This window comes from Anastrepha obliqua, chromosome 3 (assembly GCF_027943255.1).
Source record: "Anastrepha obliqua isolate idAnaObli1 chromosome 3, idAnaObli1_1.0, whole genome shotgun sequence".
Classification (NCBI taxonomy): domain Eukaryota; kingdom Metazoa; phylum Arthropoda; class Insecta; order Diptera; family Tephritidae; genus Anastrepha; species Anastrepha obliqua.
In genome coordinates, this window is record NC_072894.1 from 137421529 (window position 1) to 137443499 (window position 21971).

Here is a 21971-nt window from a genome sequence, read left to right on the forward strand (position 1 = left end):
TTTGGGTAAATTTTAGTAATTGTAATTTTACCCTTTTCTTGATGATCTGATATTTGGTATTTTTCTGTTATTTTTATATAAAATATATAAAATTTTGATTTTTTAGGTTTGGTGTCGTTTTTGTGGTTAGATGTCACTTGATTATTTTAAATCTTACCACTGATTTTATCTCCTCCTAAGACCACGCTGACTGCCTTTTTCCACCTTTGTCAGAATGATACTTTTGCAAGGACATAATTGTACTCTGAAGTTCCCCGTTATTATACATGGAACACCTCAAAAAAAGAGTGGCATCGTCGTGTTCAAGGTACACCTGTTGAAAACCAACCTGGGGTTAAAGCATCGGATGCTCTTGGTCGTGTTTATACTGTACATGTTACAAATTTCGAATGCTTTTGTCAGCGTATGTTATTGCATCATGTTAGAGGTCCAACTAGCTTTACAGAACTTAAAATTGTCAATGGTCAGGAATGTCAAACATACAGGGAAGCATGTGAATCTCGGCGATTGTTAGAAAATGATAATCATTGGGACGAAACTATGGAGGAAGCGGTACAATGTCGATCACCAGATAAAATCAGGGAACTTTACGCTACGCTTTTATCTTCTTGCGGTCTTTCTCAACTGCAGCGAGTACATACAGATATGACTTTCAATGAAGATATCTACAACGAAACGCTAATTATAATCGAAAATAAGGTTTTTACAATGGTTGGAAAAAAATTAAATGATTTTGGAATGCAAAGCCCTCGACGAAACAATACAGATGACTTTAATAATGAAATTGCTCGAGAGCTAGATTATGATTTTATAGCACTGCAACATCAAGTAACAGAATTAGTCCTTCAATTAATTCCAGAGCAAAATCATGTTTTCCACCAAGTTTTAGATAAAATAGACTCCGGCAATGGTGGACTCTTCTTTCTCGACGCATCAGGAGAAACCGGAAAGACGTTCTTGCTTAACCTATTATTAATGTCCGTCAGAAAAGACAAACAAATAGCAGTTGCTGTAGCTTCTTCGGGTATTGCCGCGACGCTATTAAACGGCGGCTGTACAGAACATTCTGTTTTAAAATTACCATTAAATCTGGCACAGGAATATCTGTAATTTCAGTAAAAATAGTTCGCGAGGTAGGATGCTGCGAGAATGTAAGCTTTTAGTGTGGGATGAAAGTACAATGTCTCACAAGAAGGCTATAGAAGCTTTAAACTGGACTCTCCAGGACTTGCGAGATAGTTCAAATATAATGGGAGGAGTGGTAGTTTTATTGGCTGGTGATTTCCGACAAACCCTCCCAGTCATTCAGAGAGGGACAGCAGCAGATGAAATTCAAGCATGTATTAAATCATCATGCTTATGGTCGAAAGTTGAAAAACTCAGCCTGAAAACGAATATGAGAGTTCATCTTCATAATGACGTGGACTCGGGACTTTATGCAGAAATGTTGTTGAAAATTGGTGATGGTTGTTTAGACGTTGACAAAGAAGGTTATATATCACTATCAAGAGAATTTTGCAATTTAGTAGAAAATGATGTGGATCTCATCGCTCATGTTTTTCCGGAATTGCAACAAAATTTGAGTTGTGATCAGTGGTTGTGCGCAAGAGCAATATTAAATGAAATAGTTTCTATTAAATTAATTGAAGTAGTTTCTAGGATCAACACTGACATTTATAAAGAGGTGCAAAGAGAAATGGAGGAATATTTGTCAATGGATACAATTATGGATACGGAACTAAGTACTTCATATCCTATGGAATTTTTAAACTCACTTGAACTGTCGGGTGTACCGTCACATAAAATTCAATTAAAATTGAATGTACCAGTGATGCTTATGCGAAATCTAAATGCTCCTCTGCTATGTAATGGAACAAGACTTCGGATAACAAAATTGGGGCAAAATATACTTGGTGCTACTATTTGAACAGGTATGGGTAAGGGAAAAAGTGTCGCATTTCAATTATTCCCACTGACCTTCCATTCCAATTCAAAAGGGTCCAGTTTCCCGTCAAGCTCAGCTTTGCTGTTACCATAAACAAAGCACAAGGGCAGACATTGCAGATAGCGGGAGTGCATTTAGAAAAGCCATGCTTCTCTTACGGTCAAGTATATATAGCATGTTCGCGAGTGTCTAATGCCCGGAATTTACACATTTTTGCAAAAGACGGAAAGACTTATAATATAGTCTACAAAAATATCCTAGATTAATACTCTCCATTATATCTTTTTGAATTATAAGAATTTAAAATTATTTATTTTTGTTACAGTGAAATATATTTTAACATTTGTTGTTGTAATTAAATAAAGCATATTTCAAGTTTTTGAAACTGATTGTATGTAGTAATTTTTGAATACTAAACCACATTGATTCAGTCCTATTGAAATGATCTTTGATATTTATTTAAGGGCTTCAACGCGAGCGAAGCCGCGGGTAACAGCTAGTAATATAATAAAAATAATGAATATTAAAAAATAAAAAACAAAATTTTAATTCGAAACTAAAGTTTACCTAAACTATTTTAGAGTAAAAAAAATTATAAGCATTTCTCCAATAAATGCGAACGTTTCGAATTTTCTGCTTGAATAACGGTTTCCGATTCACATTAACATTCAAAAAAGCAATATGGCTGACCGCAAAAAATATTTTTTAAGCTATCGGCACTCACATTATAGAGTCAATAGTTATGTACACGTTCTTTTCTATAATTATCCAATACCTTACTTGCCAGCAGCTAATTTTGCGGGAGTTTAAAATGTGTTATTAACAGAGAAGAAAATATACAAAGAGTATGAAAAAAGAAAAACCAGTAAGAACTTGCAATAAGAACTCAAAAAAGTTAAACAAAGCGTGAAATTGTAAAGTATACTACAATCTGAGCATAGCTGCACACTTTTCTTATATTATCTTGTTCCTGTTTAAAGTTTTTCGCTACAGATTTTCCAATCTATTTTATTTGTATATTGTGTGGGTGTATGCTTATGAACAAGGAAAATTTATCCAGTAAAAATTTGTAAGTTATACCGCCCGCTTGCTCAAGTTTTGCGTGCGTAACGATTTTTACGACTTATCGCGTACATGAAAAGAACTAGCTAGTCATTTCGACGTAAAATTTGTAAAAATTTTCAATGAACAATTTCAATGAAATTGCCAATTGAGACAGCAAATTGAATAATTTTGATAATTCATGCCATGAAATACTTTAAGTCATATATTGCCAATATTTGTGAAGCAATGATCTGTCATTGTGCATGTTTGAGAGCCAAATGGTACTTTTTTATGGCCCTCAAATTAGGAGCACCTTTGAAAATTTTAGTTTTCAAGACTGTGCTTTTCCCTTTTTACAAAAGGCACTCACACAAAATCTCATCCTTCTTCTTTCCTCTCCGTTATATAAATCAAATAATACTTTCAAATAATCAAGACCGCGAGTACAACGTACTGGTTAACTGTGCCCGTAATAACGCGTTAATGTTACTCTTTATGCGACAGCATATCGTTCTATCAGTAAAATGTTGACAATCTGGTCATCCAGCTAATCAAGCGCAGTATAACACTTTTCAATGCGGAGTAAAAATGGATGAAGAAAAGTAAGTTTATATTTCTTTAATTAATACTACTTTGAAAAAACTAAACTGATGATTATCACTAACTAATCAAGCGCAGTATAACATTTTTGAATGCGGAGTAAAATTGGATGTAATGAATAGTACTTTGAAGTTTAATATTGTTTTAGCGTTAAATTAAGTTTAAATAAAATGAGGATATTGGTTCATATTCTTAAACATCACATTCGGCGCGAAAATAACTTCTGCAATATTTCGGCAGCTAATAAGCTAAGTATCAGCAACAGGCCATCAAAGAAGAATCACAACATATCGCAAAATTACTGTAATTATTGAGGACGACGAACACACCCGTATGTACACTCTGTATGCCATAGTCTATTTATTGGCACTAATTGAACATACACTTTAGTAAATGTCAGCTGGATGACTCTCAATTGCAGTTCAGTGGAAAAGTGACAAGCAAAATTGTTAAAAATGGTTTTGGAAAGTACTATGATATGGTAAGTAAATTTATTAATTTTTACAATATATTAATAATATTTTTTTATAGTTTGAAGTTTAATTGCAATGTGTCATTACAGTGAAGAAATATTTATCAGAATAAATAGTTTATCATAGCAATGTAAATGATAATGGTGCTTTTTGTGTGCGCCGCATATGTGTATGGTGCTAATTCAAAATTACTTTATTTTATTCAATAGTTTTGACAATAGTGATTACCAGAGAAATGGTGATTACTTTCCTACCCGTTTGAACGTACAAAAGGATGGCATCAATCTGGTTTGTCTCACAAAAGTTCGCTCTAATCCCGAGAATAATGTGGGACTTATGACAATATCCAAGTAAGTAAACTATATGTGTGTACATACCAAAGACAATAATATAATTTTAATTTTTCTTATTTAGCACTGTTGAAGTTCTTGCTACTCTAACAAGTGATGTAGGGCGTATTTTCTCAAAGATGCATTTAATACAACCAAAAGGCGAAATAAATTTACTGACTGGTATCCGTATTGCACATGTAAGATTTTTATTTTGTGAGTTTTAAACTGAAAAATGCAATACTATTTATGTTACAAATTATAGTTGGTCCTCAAACATCGTCAAGGAAAAAACCATAAAATGCGCATTGTTGTATTTGTCGGTTCACCGATAAATAATGAAGAAGGCGAATTGGTCAAACAAGCCAAGCGTTTAAAAAAAGAAAAAGTAAATGTTGACATCGTTAGCTTTGGCGATCATGGAAACAACAATGAAATTCTAACTGCGTTCGTGAATGCGCTAAATGGAAAAGATGGCACAGGCTCCCATTTAGTTAGTGTACCACGTGGATCGGGATTATCCGATGCATTATTATCATCACCTATAATACAAGGGGAAGATGGTATGGGAGGTGCAGGGTTAAGTGGTGCAGGTTTCGAATTTGGGGTTGATCCCAACGAGGACCCGGAATTGGCACTTGCTCTACGTGTTTCTATGGAAGAGCAACGTCAACGTCAAGAAGAAGAGCAACGTCGCGCACTTTCCGAATCAAATGCTGCTAGTGGCACAGAAGTAACTGCTGGCAGTACCAGCACAGGTGGAGAGAAAACAAGCGCAGGCACTGTTGGTGTTGTTATTGAGGAGCCCAATTCGGAAGAAGCTATGTTGCAGCGTGCACTGGCATTATCCACAGAAACGGTAATGTATAAGTAAACATCAAACACCATTTAAATAATAATTTTGTTTTGAAAACAAAAAAAAGCCGGAAGACAACTTGCCCGATTTCGCTAATATGACTGAAGAAGAGCAAATTGCTTTTGCCATGCAAATGTCAATGCAGGATGCGGGTTTGTTAAACTGATTTAACTACATTGGAATACGAGTATAAAATTTAAAGTATACTTTTTGTATTTTTCATTCCTATAGCCGATGAGACTGTGACTCAACAAGCTAAGCGTCCTAAAACTGAGGAAAACCAACCGATGGATGTTGATGATGATTATTCTGAAGTAATTGGTGATCCAGCATTTCTCCAGGTATATATGTCATTTCATAAAAAATATACTAAAAGCGTGTATTTGTAAACCTGAAATATTTGTAGAGTGTGCTCGAAAATTTGCCTGGAGTTGATCCACAATCGGAAGCCGTTCGAGACGCTGTGGGTTCGCTCAGTAAAGAAAAAGAGAAGGAAAAGGATAAGAAAAGCGATGACGGGGATCAACCCCAATGAAATGGATTTCTGAAAATTAATTTTTAAATTCATGCCGTATCAATAACTAAGCTATATTAACGCATAAATGTGTAGGCTTATCCAAATGAATTATTTTATATTAAATTTGCTTTAAAATAAATTGCCTACGATTATATCTAAAAATATCAAACAATGCAATAACAGGGGGTGTTCCCAGAAGTGTTTAAATCACATTGTTGTTTTAAAATAAAACTAATACAAATTTAGATGCTTCCAAGTTTCCCTAATTATTTTGAATAAAATTTAATTTATATCAATTATATGTGCAAAATTACATCATTTAAATGTCCACCATAAGCACGTTTACAGTTAAATTCCATCAAACAGTCGATTCAAGAATGCCTAGTGGTTGAGAACATTGAGATATCGATATTGTGTGTAAGTGATTTAGCAACATTCAGTTTTTGGTTTGCTGGTCCACAGAACCAGTTTCTTGAAATTTTTGGTATAAAAAAGGTACCGTCCAGGAAGTATTCACTACTGACATCTAGGCGTCACTTTTGAAAGACCCTTTACATGTACTTGGCGCTTACAACCTTTATTAGGTGGTTTACCTATCTTCTCATATTTAATTTTTTCCTACAAGTGGAAGTACCTAGAGTTTTAATCTACCTTCGTACGACAGATATTTTTTTATAAGCTTTTATGGCGAAAGTATACGCGTGTTCTTTTTGTAGCACCATAAACATTCTCCATACCTATACCGGGAATGCTGCTGAAGTGACAGTCCCTGGCCGTAATAAATAAATCCGGGTCGTTCCGATTATGTTGAACTGACTGTCGTGGGGAAAATCTTTTGGCGTTTCATGCCCGTGGTTTCGATCCCAGGCATTATCGGATGGTAACCACATACTAATCGTCTGGCTACAGCGGTCCAATACGAGCCTACAAAATTTTATTGGCTTGAAGACAAATTTCGTTTTATTGGCTATTGAAAAATTTAATTCAATATTTATTTAAGGTAATATATTTAAACTGTGGTATTTTCACTTTACAACTTTGCAAATATTCTAAATAATTTCATTATTGAAAGCAATTGTTTCACCAGTCGGTCATTTTAGTGTCCACCTCTGTAGTCCTTCATATGGAGCAATACCCAAGCTGGCACAACGAGCATAGATGCGCACATACCACCACCTAAGATGATTAGTTCCTGAAAAAGAAGCAACAATTTTTAGAATATAAGCATGTTAGGAAGGTCGAGATGTGGTGTTTACGTAACCTGAGGTTGCAAAAAATCAGTTATACTTACAGCTTTAGGAACCTTATTAACAGGGGGTCCAGCAACGGCAGATTGGCAGCGGGTTTGCAATCCGTTGCGGATGGCTGGAATCAAAAGACGAGCAGCGCTGTTTTGGAACATTTTTCTTTATTACTAAAAATTTAGTGATCTTAACTAACTGCTGGCCGAAATGATTTCCTTCTGCTGTCACACACTAATCGATTCTTTGACAATTCGTAATAAAGCCATTCAGCGATTGTAGAGGGCGACATCTGGTGTGTCGATGCGTAATGAGTTATATGTACATATTTTATTAAAATATAAAAAAAAGTTATTATTAATATAGTGCCCTACAACTGCTGGTGATGATATGAATTTAAAATTTACATTTCTATCGCAAACGTAAAAAATTAGCCGAAGTCAAATCAAATATTTTTCCGCACACCCGCTAGCATTGATTGAACAAACCCTTAACTAAATTCTTAATTTACTCAGCCGGCGTTTAAGCACAAAGTGGAAGATTGTATTCTTTTGCAAATATGACTGCTTTTGAAGGTGAATAAAATTAAGAAGTTAATTTCTTCTGACGATATTTAATGCTACCATTTTTTAAATAGAATTTGGTGTGTTGCCCGAAATCGGTAAGGCGATTGACGACATGGAGTGGACTCTGCCAACTGATGTACAAGCCGAAGCTATACCACTTATCCTTGGTGGGGGCGATGTACTTATGGCAGCGGAAACTGGTTCCGGCAAAACTGGAGCTTTTTGTTTACCCATTTTGCAAACTGTTTGGGAAACGTTACGCGATCTGGAGGAAGGAAAAGTAAGTAAGACTTCTGGTGCCGGTGGCAGTATTGCACCTTGGACGATGTCGTTCTTTGACCGAGGATCAGCACTTGCTGTCACACCGGATGGAATGCGTTGTCAGTCACGTGAATTCAAAGAATGGCACGGTTGTCGTGCTACGACCGGTGTACGTGGCAAAGGTAAGTTCTTCTTTGAGGCCACCGTCACGGACGAAGGACTCTGTCGCGTAGGTTGGTCCACGGAACAAGCCAATCTGGATCTTGGTACCTGTCGTAATGGCTATGGTTTTGGTGGTACCGGAAAAAAGTCCAACAATCGCCAATTTGATGATTATGGTGAGGCGTTTGGGAAAAATGACGTCATTGGTTGCTATCTCGATCTACAGCGCTTGGAAATATCCTTTGCTAAGAACGGCAAACCATTAGGTTTGTCATTTCGAATACCCGAAAATCAACGCAATGAAACCTTTTATCCAGCTGTTGTGTTAAAAAATGCCGAAATGCTGTTCAATTTCGGTAAGACCGATTTTAAGTATCCACCTAAAGATGGTTTTATCGCTGTATGTCAAGCCGGCTCAGAGCGATCAAAATCTAATCCGCTGGCTAGCCCTACAACAAATGCTGCAGCTAACAAGCCAGCACCAAATGCACCCCAGGCAATTATTATAGAACCCAGCCGCGAACTTGCGGAGCAAACCTATAATCAAATTGAAAAGTTTCGAGTACATTTGAGTAACCCTGATGTACGTTCACTTTTGCTAATTGGAGGCGTTAAGCTAGAGCAGCAAAAAAGTTCTCTACAACAAGGAGTTCATATTGTGGTGGGTACACCAGGTCGTCTTGAAGAGATGATTAGCAGTGGATTTGTGCAATTAACACACTGCAGGTCAGTTTCGAATACACAACTATAAGTGATTTTTATTATACTCGTATTTACTGAGAGCATACAATACTTGTGGATTTTATTTTGCTGCAGATTTTTTGTACTGGACGAAGCTGATGCCTTACTCAAGCAAGGCTATACTGATTTGATCGATCGACTTCACAAGCAAATACCAAAAATGACATCCGATGGTCGACGTTTACAGATGGTTGTTTGTTCTGCTACCCTACATGCATTCGAAGTGAAAAAGATGGCCGATCGCCTGATGCACTTCCCCACCTGGGTAGATCTTAAAGGCGAAGATGCAGTGCCAGAAACTGTGCATCATGTGGTTTGCATGGTTGACCCACAGAAGGATATAACCTGGCACAACCTTCGACAACACATACGCACTGATGGTGTCCACGCGCGAGATAATGTGCATCCGCAGAATCACACACCTGAAACATTATCAGAGGCCATTAAAATTCTTAAAGGCGAATATTGTATAGCTGCGATTGAGCAACACAAAATGGATCGTGCCATTATTTTCTGCCGCACTAAGGTAGATTGTGACAATTTGGAAAATTACCTAAAGTCGCGCGGTGGCCAACGATATTCGTGTGTTTGTCTACATGGAGATCGGAGGCCTCAGGAGCGCAAACAAAATTTGGAAATGTTTAAGCGTGAACAAGTAAAATTTCTCATTTGTACTGATGTAGCTGCGAGAGGTTTGGATATAACTGGTCTCCCTTTCAGTAAGTTAACTTCACATATTAATTTGGAATTGTTTTAAATATACAGTTTTGCAGTGATAAATGTAACTTTGCCCGATGAGAAGTCAAATTATGTACATCGAATCGGTCGTGTTGGTCGCGCAGAGCGAATGGGCTTGGCCATTAGCTTAGTAGCTTCCGTGCCAGAAAAGGTAATAATATGGAGATTCCGGCTTTCTTACGTTGTAGTTAATTTCATTTTAATACTAGGTTTGGTATCATGGGGAGTGGTGCCCAACACGCGGCCGAAATTGCCAAAATACAAACCTAACTGACGTGCGTGGCTGTTGTATTTGGTACAATGAAATGAATGTAAGACGTTTGATATACGTAGAAATCAATAACATACATATTATTTCTTTTATTCCACAGTTGTTAGCTGATATAGAGGATCATCTCAACATTACCATTCAGCAAGTTGATAAGTCTTTGGCAGTGCCCCTTAATGATTTCGATGGTAAAGTTATTTATGGCCAAAAGAATTTAAATACTGGCACTGGATATAAGGATCATGTGCAACAGTTGGGGCCAGTTGTGCGAAAGTTAACCGAACTTGAATTGCAGTCACAATCTTTATTCTTGAAGCGCTTGAAATTTTAAGTATACTATATATAGATTCATATGTGGAACAACATACGTACAAACCAGCCAGTTAATCGCATCAAATTACATACAAAAAATACGGACGTTATTCATTTAGTAAAACATACATACATAAAATGCATAATTACAGGCATACATTAAAATGGAAATTTGCTTACGACTAATTTGTATTTGTATTTCACATTTCTGTTAGTTTGTTGTTGGATCTCTTTTGGCTTTTCTTAAGTCGTCAGGTGTCAGAAGCAGATTAAAATTCGCACTATGACGCTTTTGGACACCCGATATCATCCTCCTCTTCGACACCCTCCTCGTCTTCTTCATTGAATTGCGTACGCATTTGTTGCACGGACAACAGTTGCTTGCACAGCTGGTTGCCAAATGATTCCACATAACTAGGGCTGATTTTATCCAATAACGCATAAGGCGTTTCATATACCTCATCCTCGTCCTCGGTTACATCGTTGTTATTGACGTTGATTTCGTCAAATTTATTGGCAACTACACGAAAACCAATACTGGATACTTGTACGCAATATTCCTGTCCCTCAATGGTACGCACATTCAGGTACACTTTACTTTCGTTGCTAGGTAATTGCCGAGATATTTCGATTAGTGCAACATGTGGATTAACATCTCGTATAATAGCAGCTGCTTCCTCTTCCCAGTTAATAATTTCATCATCATTGTCATCAAAAGGAGTTGTAGTTGAGTCAACATCAGATTTTATACTCATCTTATTTTCAAAAAAAAATAGTACATTCAAAAAATCTTATAAGAACTTCAAAAACAATGTATGCTTTTTCTCCGAGATCGTATTGTTTCAAGTAGATACAGCAATATTCGTGACGTATTCAACTTTAAAAAAATGTTTTATAGAAAACGCGACTTTACTAAACATCCATGCGCTTTGCGCGCCAGTATTGCCTCTTATTTAGCAAAATTATCCAGTATTCTTCGTTGTGAAACTTGTATTTAGCTGTTTTCCACTCGAATTTCTTGGGCTTGGAACTGTAATTTGATGAATGAAAAGATTACCAATGATTTTTCCAGCATTTCCTCAGCGTATGCAAACAGCTGATAATAAATTTTGCTTGTGGTGAATTTGGGCGCGCCGACACCAGTGATACCAGTTCGTTATATTTTTTTAGTTTAAATGCTAGCAAATAACGTAATTAATAAGCAAGCCGAATCTATTCAAAGTGATATCAGTAGAACCGCTCATTTAATATTTTTTATTTGTTTTCGCTTGAGGATGCATGTAAATTTTGTTTTTGTACTACTGCTATCACCTTGAATAGATTTGCCTTGTTAATTAGTTTCTTCACATTTAATTTCTTTTGAAGGCGATTTTCTAAACTTTTAATAATATTGTAAACCAAGTCGCCTTTATTTAAGGTGGCGGCACTAAACCAACAACAATGTTTTGTACGTTTGATTGTCACGCAAAGTATTAGAAAAGTAAAAAACGAAAAATTAAATCGCTTTGTTTTATTCTGTGCTGACAGTCACATGGATACAGTGAGAGAAAAAAAAACAAATCAGCTGATTTGCCAACATCAACATAAGTGCTATAATAATTACGGCAGTGTTACTTTTTATGAGATAGCATCACGTTCTGTCTAATAATTGCAGCCACAATGTCAAATCACGCGAAGAGAAATTACTTGTTTGTGAAGAGGATGAGTAAGCGAGAGCAATGGAAACTGTCAAATACAATAAATCCCACACACACACCTTCTTGCGGCAGCGTCATTGGCAAAATACCCAGAAAAACCGCATTTGAACGTATTTTTATAATTCGTGCTTTTACAATTTAACACGCGGCACTTAATTTTTATTAGTTTATTTAATTTAAAAATTATAAATCTTAAAAACATTATTGCTTGTTTTTTGAACTGACGACGTCATGGTTATCAAAATCGTGAAAAATAAGTTAGCGGTTTTCGGAAGACGCCCCTTCTATATTCTGTGCACTGTGGCAGCAACAGGCTATCAAAAAAGTAACAGGTGAACACACCCTTAAGGACTGATTATGAACATTTTGAAATTAATGCTGAAAACAGTGAAGACCGCATGGAATCCCTTACCGCATGCCCTTACCGTGCACAAAAACTCACCCACGAGAACAACTGCGTTCTTTTAATTACATATTTACACAATACATCGGTTTGTGTGTGTATGTGTTTGGTTGTATCAACACAATGTTGCCATTGATATTTTTGCTTACACACTTTTTCACACATACGCGTTATCAGTTACAATTTGTCGTTGTTTAATAAACCAAAGCCAAAAACCAACAAATGCAAATAGTTCATTTATCTATAATTAACATTATTGAACAGTATTTTTAAGCTATTTTAACAAAAATTATCATTTTTCTAAGTTTATTTTGTAAATGATTTCGAAATGTACTGCTTGGCAGCACTGCGTGGTGAGAGAGCAATCAGCTGGGTCGAAATTACGGAATTTTTTAATAATCGTGAAATAAAATCTACGGTACTACGATACGGAAGGAAGGAACTTTTCGTTTACATGGGGTTCTCATTAGTTTGATTGAAACAGCTGGGTCGGAATTGCGTTTACGGGCTTCACTGTTTTCAGGATTAGTCAAAAAGTTATCTATACCAAGAAAATTCTGTTCTCTATCTCCATTACAATTATCTATGATATTACCTCCGCTGAAAATTCTTTTTCATTGCACTATTTTCTCCAATTGTACAACGCTTTTTCCACTTAGCTTCCTTCATATTTCAATTGCTACTGATTTTGCTTAACAGGTGCGCGATATTTTTATTACTGCGCTGGAATATAAAATGATTACATTCATAATCATGTTGCAGCATTCGAGTTGCAGCAACGTCTTACACAACCATATGTGGAGAATATTATTACTACTAGCACGTGTTCAAGGTGCATATTGTCATGGAGAGAATAACTGCGGCATTGGACGTACTTTTAAGGGAAGCAGATGAGCTGTGTATTGGAACAGAAGTGACTGAACTAGATCAAATACCGGAACCGGTAGAATTTGCGCGGAATTTCTATGCCAAAAGCCAACCCGTAGTGATACGTAATGCCATCAAGCATTGGCCGGCGGTACATAAGTGGAAACCAGCTTATTTAGAGCAGGTGCTTGATAAGAAAGTATTAGATGTGACTTCAACGCCCAATGGTTACGCGGACGGCTTGGCAAAACAAGATGGTATTGAGTATTTTGTGCTACCTCTTGAAGAGAAAATGTGTATGAATGAATTCCTACAAAAGCTAGATGATCCCACTGGTGCTATATATTATATTCAAAAGCAGAATTCAAATTTCACAACTGATTTCCCAGAGTTAGCTAAAGATATTGATGTGCGCGATTTGAAATTTGCTGAACAGTGTTTGAATACTCCACCGTTGGTAAATTTTTGGATGGGTGATGAACGCGCCGTCACCTCCATGCACAAAGACCCATTTGATAATTTGTATTGTGTCATCTCTGGACATAAGGACTTTACATTGTTACCACCGCACCAAGTTGTAAATATACCACGGCAATTGTACCCTGTCGGACAATATAGACGTAATCCATTGGGCCAGTTTTACATTGAACCTTCTGAGACAAACGAAACAAAACAGATGCAAACGGAATGGATAAGCATTGATCCATTAGCACCAGATTTGAGCAAATACCCACAATTTGCACGTACGCAACCACTACATGTGCGAGTGAATGCCGGTGATGTTTTGTTCTTGCCCAATTTTTGGTTTCATCATGTACAGCAGTCTCACAAGTGTATAGCCGTTAATTTTTGGTATGACATGGAGTTCGATAATCGGTACTGTTTTTACCGTATGCTGGAAAAGCTTGTGGAAATAAATCCAAATTAGTTTTAAGCTGAATTCTAAATTTTATTAATTAATATTATTTTCAAATTTCATATATTTTAAATGTAAATTCCTATTTACGATGTGCGTATCGATTGTATTCCACAAATGGAAGGACCTACAGTTTTAAGCCGACTCCGAACGACCAATTTTTTCTTATGAGGAGCTTTTTCATGGCACAAGTTACACTTGGAGGCTTGACATTGCCTGCCGAGCGACGGCTATTCGGAAAAATCTGGTGTTTCATACACGGAGATTCGAACCTACGCATCCATTCTAGTACGGCGGCCGAATATACTATGTTGAAAGACCATACCATAAAAATCAAGTTTGCTTTTTAAGACTTTTTTAACCCATTATTGTTTGACATACTATTATGTGTTGATCTCTTCAATAAATTTATTACTGTTCTTCGAGTTTTCTAGTTTACCTTCTTGTTAAATTTATTGGAAATTTAGATGACATGCAATTAATAATAATTATATTAATCACAATAACTTCCACTAATTTTTTAATTATAATACGCCCGCTCTTTGAAAAAGACTATTCATTATAAATACATCCAAGTGGTAGCTAACCTTGGAAGAGCCAATATTTCTTAAGAAATATGTAAAAGTCTAAATCCTTTATTTGAAGCTTGTGTGAACTGACAGCCTTTCAACGCCTATACCCACGTTACGACTCAATTTGTACAAAGGTTTATCATCCCATATATGTAACATACATACGTAATTGTGGAACCAGTTTGTTTTTTTCTTTTTCTTTTTAAGTAAAAAAATACTAACTACATTCAATGATTGTAACCATAATTACAAAAAATTATAGCAAATACAAAAATTTTGATAATTTTTTGTTTGTTTTTTAAGTTACTTAAAACGTAATACAAACAAATGTTCATTGTAGTTACTAATAAATAAAGTTCTGCTGACGTTGACTCTCTTTCATTGCGATTGATGTTATTTCTGTTGATTGATACAATTGGTACAATGGCGCAGCAGAAGGAAGGAAATGCATTTGCACAAAAATAAGAATGTTCCGTTGCATTTTTGTTTTGACAAAAAATCTATTAACATGTTTTGTTTTAATGGTGGTAATGTGAATGTTATCTTGTTGCTTCTGATTGCTGCTGTTCGTATAATTTTAAATTTAAATTAATGTAAACATTTACAATTCATCCTTCGGGTGTTCTTCGGATTTCTCTTCAATCTCTTCTTCCGATTCACCGGTCTGAAAAACAAGCAATACAATTTTCAGAAATTGAGTTTTGTAAATTAAATTTATATTTATTTTATTACCTGTGCAACATCACCGCCGGCTTCTAGGAACTTCACGAAATCATCTAAAGTTCTGTCCAAATTATAGTCGATTACTTTGTTATCGCCCTTACGGTATAATTTGATGGTGGGGAATGACGAAATTTTAGTGTGCTCCAACTCATTGGCAGTAGCATCGATTTTGGCAACCACAATGCTTTCATTGTCCTTGAATTTCTCACCCAATTGGTCGTAAATGGGAGCCAACTGTTTACAGTGACCACACCATGGAGCATAGAATTCAACCAGCACATCCTTGCTCTTGTCAAAAGCAACTTCATCAAAGTTAGTAGCGACCAGCACTTTAACGGGGTTCTTATCCCAGTCTTCGGGCACTTCTTGTGATAACAAATGTTGTTTCAATTTGCCATCCATGAATTTCTGAAGGAAGTCCTTAATGGTGCCAGCAGACATGTCGTTAGATTCTGGTTTGTATTTGGCCATATCTTCTTCCAGACGGATCAAACGAATAGTTGGTACTTCATCTTTGGACATGCCGAAGAATTCAAAGATACGTTGGTGTTCTTCCTCATCTGAAGAAATGGTAACAAACAAAATGTCTTCGCGGTAATCCTTGGCAATGTCTTTCAATGGTTCGACATGTTTCTCAATATGACCAGCTTCCTTCGAAACAAAGAACAATAGATGCGATTTGATTGATCCACCGAAGATCTTCGAAGCCGATTCATGGTTAAATTCCACAATCAAGGGCAGAGATTGTACTTGCACGAACTTTTTCAGATTTTCAACGTTGAATTCGCCCTCGAACACCGACTTCTTCTCATCGAAAGGCTTGAAGAGCAATACAGAACCGTCTTTAGTTTCATATTTCGCGAAAAGCTCTTCGTTGCTGCAGACACCGAATAAGAAGTTATCCAGGGCGTTGGCTGCCGAAATGAGAGTTTTGACTTCACTGGATTCTTGGTCTTTGAAAAAGCCGACAACGGCGATCTAAAAAGAAATGATATAATTTAGTATGTTTATAAAAGAGATGATGCATATACGTTTTTTTTTTCGAAGAATTGCTATATTACTTAAAAATATTTATAAGTTTTTACTTACTTCATTAGTCTTCAAAAATTCTTCAAGCTCTTCGCTGGTATTAAGCTCCTTGGCTGGTGGACCGGCCTTCTTGTTAACCCATGAAACGATATCATCTGATTGACGTCCACCGCTGTATTCGACCGGTGTGCCGTCACGGAAGAACTTCAGTGTGGGATAACCGCGCACTTGGAATTTTTCAGCCAAACCACTCTCAACAGTAGCATCGACCTTGGCCAATTTTATGGGGGACTTTTGTTCCTCTAACTTCTTAGCGGCTTTGGCGTATTCGGGAGCAAGCGCCTTACAGTGACCGCACCATGGAGCGTCTAAAAATTATAAAAATTAAATATTATTACTGCTAAAATGTGCACGCCAAACTAAACTTCTTACAAATCGCTTAATGTAGCAGTTGAAAAAAAAATGTATGATCAAATTGAATACTCAAATACCCAAAATAAAAAATTATTAACTTTTCCTTTGTTAAAAAAAAATGACTGTCACTTCAGCAACAACAATATTAACTTGAGATGACGAAGAAATATTAATTTGACATTTTAACGTAGCCATAAAAATAATGAGGTCAGAAATATTTATCAACAGCAAATAAAACTACAATAACAACATGTAAATCATACAGGGTGGCTGATGAAAGCCGCTACCAAAAAAAAATTGAATAACTTTTTTTCTTTTTAAGTTATCTGTTCCATTTTTGTTTTAATTTGCAGATTGATCTTTAAAATTTATTAAAATGGATAACTGGGACACGCAAACAAGAATTTGGATAGTCCGCCGCTATCACGCACTGGAGTCCGTAGTTTTGGTACAGAGAGAGTACAGGCGGATGTTTGGCGGCGATCCCCCGAACAGATGGACCATAATGAGACTGGTGAATAATTTTGCTGAGCAAGGAACAGTCGCAAGAAGGCCTTATCATCGAAACCCACCAGCTCGGACGGAGGAAACGATCGCTGCTGTAGCTGCAGCTATACAAAGCAATCCAAGGGTTTCAACGAGAAGCTTATCTGCTCAACTTGGTGTCAGCCGACAGTCTTTGCAAACAATAATGCACAAAGATTTAGACTTATTTCCCTACAAAATTCAAATGGTTAACAAACTGAATGCAGCAGACTTGCCGATTCGCTTGGAATTTTGCCAGAAGATCCTGCAAATGGTGGAAGAAGACCAAAACATGTTAAACTGCCCTTTCATGTCTGATGAGGCCCATTTCGATTTAAACGGCAATGTGAACAAACAAAATTGTCGAATATGGAGTACTTCTAACCCACAGATACTCCACGAGACGGAATTGCATCCTCTTCGCGTGACAGTGTGGTGTGCGGTTTCTTCACGCTGCATTGTCGGGCCTTATTTTTTTGAAGAAAATGGTCACACCGTTACGGTTACTGGAGACCGTTATTTGAAAATGCTGAAAGAATTTTTCTATCCAGAACTACGCCGAAAGAGAATTCCTTTCAACTCTGTGTGGTTTCAACAAGATGGGGCAACGTCTCACATAGCCCAGACTGTTATGACAGAGTTGCGACGAAAATTTCCCAATAAACTGATTTCAAGAAACTCCGAATTTCGTTGGCCCCCCAGGTCGCCTGACCTTACTGCACCTGACTTTTTCTTGAGGGGTTTATGTAAACAAGAAGTTTATAAAACAAAGCCAACAAATTTGGATGAACTAAAACAATCCATTCGGGCAACAATTGCGGCTATTCCTGTCGCAACTCTCAAAGCAGCAATGAACAACTTTTTACTAAGATGCCGCACTTGTGTCAACGAGCATGGGGGGCATTTAAATTCAATTATTTTTAAAACTAGTTAAGCTACATTTAATAAAATTTAATGAGCTTCAACTTGAAAAAAAAAATAAATGAATTTTATACACTAAAAAAAAAGTTATTTGAGTTCCTTAATGTAGCAAAATTCATCAGCCACCCTGTACCATAAGGATATATATACATATGTATGTATGCCTGCGTTTGCATATGTATATGAGTGTATACGTGGTTTGAATTAAGAACACAAAGACGTCATGTGGGGATAATTTTCGCATCATATTTTGTCATATCATTATTTGTTGTGTGGGTAGATGAATTGAAGCTTATGAACAACAAATATATCGAAGATTATAGGTATTTATAAATACGTAGCTCCAACATAAAATTTAAGAAAACTTGTTGCATATTTGGATGGATACGGATCAATTAGGACCGACTATATAAACAAAAAATTGCAATTGAAATATCTGCGAATACGTATTAGTAAATTTTTATAACAACCACATTGACAAATATTTAAGTATTTACCTATGAGTTAACAGAAAACAGAGAATGTAGCGTTTGGAACTTTGACAAAAATTACATACTCAACTGCGAGACTTTATTGTTTTCCCTTTACTTACAGTAAATTCCACAAAAGGTCAATAAACTTAAGACTTATGCGTGAGCTAAGCTTACTAACTCTACAAAATGTCGACCGCACAAACTAGGCAGGGAAAAGTTTGAGCAACAACAACGAGAATGTCTAACTCTCTCAATTTGTCGATGAAAACGACGATATAAGGCGATGTTAAGAGGTGAGCAAAAATGCAAAAGCCGGCTTGTTACTTAGCAGTTTCAATGGAAAAAAGTGTACAGATGTAAACGAAAAAATTAACCTAGTTTCTTAGGCACTTGTTTTTATATGTAGTGATACCGGTTTTTTGGGAGTTGAACATTTATGTAGGTATTATATTTGGCAAAATCTTGATACATGTGACTATCTACAAAATTTCTTAAACAAATAAATATGTTTGGCAATTGTAGTGCCTCTAATAATTTATTTTTTGATATTTTTATTAAATATTTAAGTTTTTATTTGGAGTTAAAATTTATAAATTGAGTTCTGGTAATAGATTTCTAATAAAATTTTTTTTAAATAACTTACTCCAAAAAATATTAAACAAAATTGTAACAATTCATAACATACTGAAATCTAAATGATTAAAGTACACTTAGTATTTATATTTTATAAGAACCATTCGTTACTCCTCGGCGGTAGTTTAACTACATATCGTCCCCTTAGTATAACAATAGCCTATGTGCTCATAGGCTATTATTTTTTTATTGAATTTTTGGATTCTCCATCGTCGATTTTATATGTGGTCAAAATTTTGTCAAATTCTAGTTCCACAAAGTGGGTCAAAACGTCAGTCAAAAAATAATAAATATTTACAGACATAACGAGATTTGAGTGAGAGCTACTTTCTACAAAAAGTTTGAAATTCATTTTCTCAAAACATCAAAAAATTTATAGGCTATTTTAATACTAAGGGGACGATATATAGGGGTTTTCATTGAAAACCGTCTTTGACAAATAACTCAGGAATGATGTGAACGACAATATTTTGCAGTTATTATTTTATACAGTAGTGTAATAAACTTTGTTTTACTGATAGGCGCATGAAAAGACCGTTTTCACATTTGAGGTCACGATGTCAACATCTTACTGATAAGTGTTGCTGAAGATTGAACATAAAACAGAAAAATCCTCATCATAAAGAAATAATGCATTTTATGAAGAGGGAAACATTTTCGCCCATTTCTACCACGGTGTTATTTATTAAAAAAAAAAGAGATGGTCAGACATTGCCACGTTGGCGAAATACGACAATGATTCAATTAACATTTTCTTAAAATGAAAAAAAGTAGGGTGATTTAAATTTTTTACAATCATATCAACACATACATATGTACATAAGCACATAAGATTCTATTAGCCGGTTAAGATATATATTTTCTATTATCTTTTAATAAGTCACGAATTTTATTTAAGTATATTAGCTTCCAGCGTAGTACGTGACATGTGTATGTATAAGAATGTTTATAATATATACATAAATTGCAATTGAGAAATACACGCCATCTTTGTGGTAGTGGTCGCGTCCGCTTATTACCAACTACCTGCTGTCGCCCATATGAGCAACTTGGAGGAACTTCAAATTGTTTTACATTAAACTGTGTGTAACTCTTTCTAAATTATGATATAACTAAGATATGAGAAATCAATTGGTCATGCATTAATGAGATATTCTTGTGCGACAGAGAATATCTGATTAGTTAATTCAATGTAGAAATAAGATAGATCGCAAATCATCCTTATGCTCGCTTATTCGCTCAAGTTTATAAAAAAGTTACGTTTTATTGTACATATATTTTTAACAGAATTCTAATAAGAGTCCAGAACTCTATGCAATTATATGAAACTAGGCATGTACTGTACTGCATGGGCAATGATTAATTTTCAATATGTGCTGGTTTACTTTTTGCAATACTTGCAATTTTGCGCAATATTGTCAGCTTTTAACGTTCGTTTTTCACCACTGGAACAAAAAATACGAATAAAGAAAAACAAATGACGGAAAAGATCGTGTAGTTTTTGTTTTGAGGGGGAAATTTTCTTACAGTTAAAATTAATCATCAGATAAAAGCGTATTGCGCTTTATTTACTTCACTACCGTCATTTTATAACAAACAAATATTTATTTTTAATCATAACGATGCTTCCATTTTAATACTAGATGATAAGAAATGCCGTATTGACGGTCAATGAATTGACACGTCACAAGAAATTTTCGTATAAAATTCTTCCATTCCCCCACCACAGATGTGTGTATGGGTGTAGTTCTAGCGGTGGAGAGCTAGCAATATGACAACGGATACAAAATCTCCAGTTAGCCGGTAGAAAGTCAGAAAGAGAGAACCGATAAAGATTTGTATGTCTAGCAAGAGTTTAAAGCGCACGGAACTGTAGAAATGACACGATAAAGCCAAGTGTAAGCGTTAAGACTAAAGCAATAAGCGAAGATGAAATTAAATGCGTGAAAGTAGGAACCGTTTCCTTGCCCCGAAGATAAAATGAGCAATAAAAAAAAGTTATACACGCATACACTTCCGACACATTAAATATATATATGTATGTATCCCTTGTTGCATTTCTTTGTGTGTACAATGCGATGTGGCGACTGTTTTCCGTTTATGTACTCCACTCGTATAACAGATTTATTGGAATTGATGGCCCGTTTGCCCACCTACGCTAGTTACCAAGATGTCGACAGATGGCTCAAAACTTCGTTGCCCGATTTAGTAAAATTATAATTCATCATAAAACCTGAGTTTGCTACCAAAACTAGTTTTATCTAAATATCTACTTAACTATTTATTATAAATAAATTTGATTCGGTACTCACAGAACTCAACCAAGAGGAATTTATTGTCTTTTACGACTTCCTCGAAATTATCGTTAGTCAGTACAAGCACTCCATCTTCGATTTTCACTTCTTCAGTAGCGTAAGTACCCGTTACAATGATAGCCACAAATAGCAGCGAACAAATTAAGAACTTCATGCTTTTGTTTATGGTTTCTTAACTTTATCTGGTTTACTTCAAATATTTCACGCTTCTGTCGAATAAAACAACCAAGCCCAATGAAATCAAACACTTCGTATTCAGTGTTAAATCTAAAATGAAATGAACGAACAAATTTTCAGTGAAAGCAAATGCTGATGACGATTATGCCGACGAGAAGAAAAAATGGAGACTTTTCGCTTCACAGTGTTCCGGCACTTAGCATAAATACAGGGTTGTCGTGCAGTTTGGACTGAGGGAAATTGAATTCTCGAT

The 21971-nt window shown here is 35.8% G+C and overlaps 6 protein-coding genes across 6 annotated transcripts; 3 read left to right on the forward strand and 3 right to left on the reverse strand.

Annotated features, from left to right (window-relative positions):
- Nucleotides 1-3982: 3982 nt before the first annotated feature.
- LOC129242531 (26S proteasome non-ATPase regulatory subunit 4) lies at nt 3983-6063 on the forward strand. The gene is made up of 7 exons (XM_054879217.1): nt 3983-4070; nt 4272-4412; nt 4477-4591; nt 4657-5250; nt 5315-5399; nt 5479-5588; nt 5654-6063. The coding sequence occupies exons 1-7, from the start codon at nt 4045-4047 to the stop codon at nt 5780-5782; spliced, it is 1200 nt and encodes a 399-aa protein (XP_054735192.1). The 5' UTR covers nt 3983-4044; the 3' UTR covers nt 5783-6063.
- Nucleotides 6064-6752: 689 nt separating this feature from the next.
- Nucleotides 6753-7253, reverse strand: LOC129240790 (uncharacterized). Its single transcript, XM_054876781.1, has 2 exons — nt 7056-7253; nt 6753-6956 (listed from the first exon to the last, which is right to left on the reverse strand). The coding sequence occupies exons 1-2, from the start codon at nt 7164-7166 to the stop codon at nt 6861-6863; spliced, it is 207 nt and encodes a 68-aa protein (XP_054732756.1). The 5' UTR covers nt 7167-7253; the 3' UTR covers nt 6753-6860.
- Nucleotides 7254-7366: 113 nt separating this feature from the next.
- LOC129240788 (ATP-dependent RNA helicase Ddx1) lies at nt 7367-10239 on the forward strand. The gene is made up of 6 exons (XM_054876779.1): nt 7367-7580; nt 7643-8720; nt 8811-9454; nt 9509-9624; nt 9683-9784; nt 9845-10239. The coding sequence occupies exons 1-6, from the start codon at nt 7565-7567 to the stop codon at nt 10070-10072; spliced, it is 2184 nt and encodes a 727-aa protein (XP_054732754.1). The 5' UTR covers nt 7367-7564; the 3' UTR covers nt 10073-10239.
- Nucleotides 10026-11165, reverse strand: LOC129240789 (GSK3-beta interaction protein-like). The gene has a single exon (XM_054876780.1). It carries the CDS (start codon nt 10806-10808, stop codon nt 10335-10337), a length of 474 nt encoding a protein of 157 aa, XP_054732755.1. The 5' UTR covers nt 10809-11165; the 3' UTR covers nt 10026-10334.
- A 1338-nt stretch (nt 11166-12503) lies between these two features.
- LOC129240282 (bifunctional peptidase and (3S)-lysyl hydroxylase Jmjd7) lies at nt 12504-14362 on the forward strand. The gene is made up of 2 exons (XM_054875982.1): nt 12504-12852; nt 12916-14362. The coding sequence occupies exon 2, from the start codon at nt 12998-13000 to the stop codon at nt 13946-13948; it is 951 nt and encodes a 316-aa protein (XP_054731957.1). The 5' UTR covers nt 12504-12852; nt 12916-12997; the 3' UTR covers nt 13949-14362.
- A 193-nt stretch (nt 14363-14555) lies between these two features.
- Nucleotides 14556-21872, reverse strand: LOC129240281 (protein disulfide-isomerase). Its single transcript, XM_054875981.1, has 4 exons — nt 21539-21872; nt 16321-16628; nt 15241-16209; nt 14556-15172 (listed from the first exon to the last, which is right to left on the reverse strand). Exons 1-4 carry the CDS (start codon nt 21693-21695, stop codon nt 15110-15112), a joined length of 1497 nt encoding a protein of 498 aa, XP_054731956.1. The 5' UTR covers nt 21696-21872; the 3' UTR covers nt 14556-15109.
- Between the last annotated feature and the right edge of the window lie 99 nt (nt 21873-21971).

What these genes read in the sequence shown, in the direction of transcription:
- LOC129240790 (XM_054876781.1), bottom strand. Translation starts at nt 7,166, where the DNA reads ATGTTCCAAAACAGCGCTGCTCGTCTTTTGATTCCAGCCATCCGCAAC. An exon ending in TTAATAAGGTTCCTAAAGCT is followed by an intron (nt 6,957 to 7,055) that starts GTAAGTATAACT and finishes CTTCTTTTTCAG; the next exon opens with GAACTAATCATCTTAGGTGG.
- LOC129240788 (XM_054876779.1), top strand. An exon ending in GTGCAATTAACACACTGCAG is followed by an intron (nt 8,721 to 8,810) that starts GTCAGTTTCGAA and finishes ATTTTGCTGCAG; the next exon opens with ATTTTTTGTACTGGACGAAG. An exon ending in TTTGGTACAATGAAATGAAT is followed by an intron (nt 9,785 to 9,844) that starts GTAAGACGTTTG and finishes TTTATTCCACAG; the next exon opens with TTGTTAGCTGATATAGAGGA.
- LOC129240282 (XM_054875982.1), top strand. Translation starts at nt 12,998, where the DNA reads ATGGAGAGAATAACTGCGGCATTGGACGTACTTTTAAGGGAAGCAGAT.
- LOC129240789 (XM_054876780.1), bottom strand. Translation starts at nt 10,808, where the DNA reads ATGAGTATAAAATCTGATGTTGACTCAACTACAACTCCTTTTGATGAC.
- LOC129240281 (XM_054875981.1), bottom strand. Translation starts at nt 21,695, where the DNA reads ATGAAGTTCTTAATTTGTTCGCTGCTATTTGTGGCTATCATTGTAACG. An exon ending in ATTCCTCTTGGTTGAGTTCT is followed by an intron (nt 16,629 to 21,538) that starts GTGAGTACCGAA and finishes TATAATTTTTAG; the next exon opens with ACGCTCCATGGTGCGGTCAC. An exon ending in CCGGCGGTGATGTTGCACAG is followed by an intron (nt 15,173 to 15,240) that starts GTAATAAAATAA and finishes CTTGTTTTTCAG; the next exon opens with ACCGGTGAATCGGAAGAAGA.
- LOC129242531 (XM_054879217.1), top strand. Translation starts at nt 4,045, where the DNA reads ATGGTTTTGGAAAGTACTATGATATG. An exon ending in GGACTTATGACAATATCCAA is followed by an intron (nt 4,413 to 4,476) that starts GTAAGTAAACTA and finishes TTTCTTATTTAG; the next exon opens with CACTGTTGAAGTTCTTGCTA. An exon ending in TGGCATTATCCACAGAAACG is followed by an intron (nt 5,251 to 5,314) that starts GTAATGTATAAG and finishes AACAAAAAAAAG; the next exon opens with CCGGAAGACAACTTGCCCGA.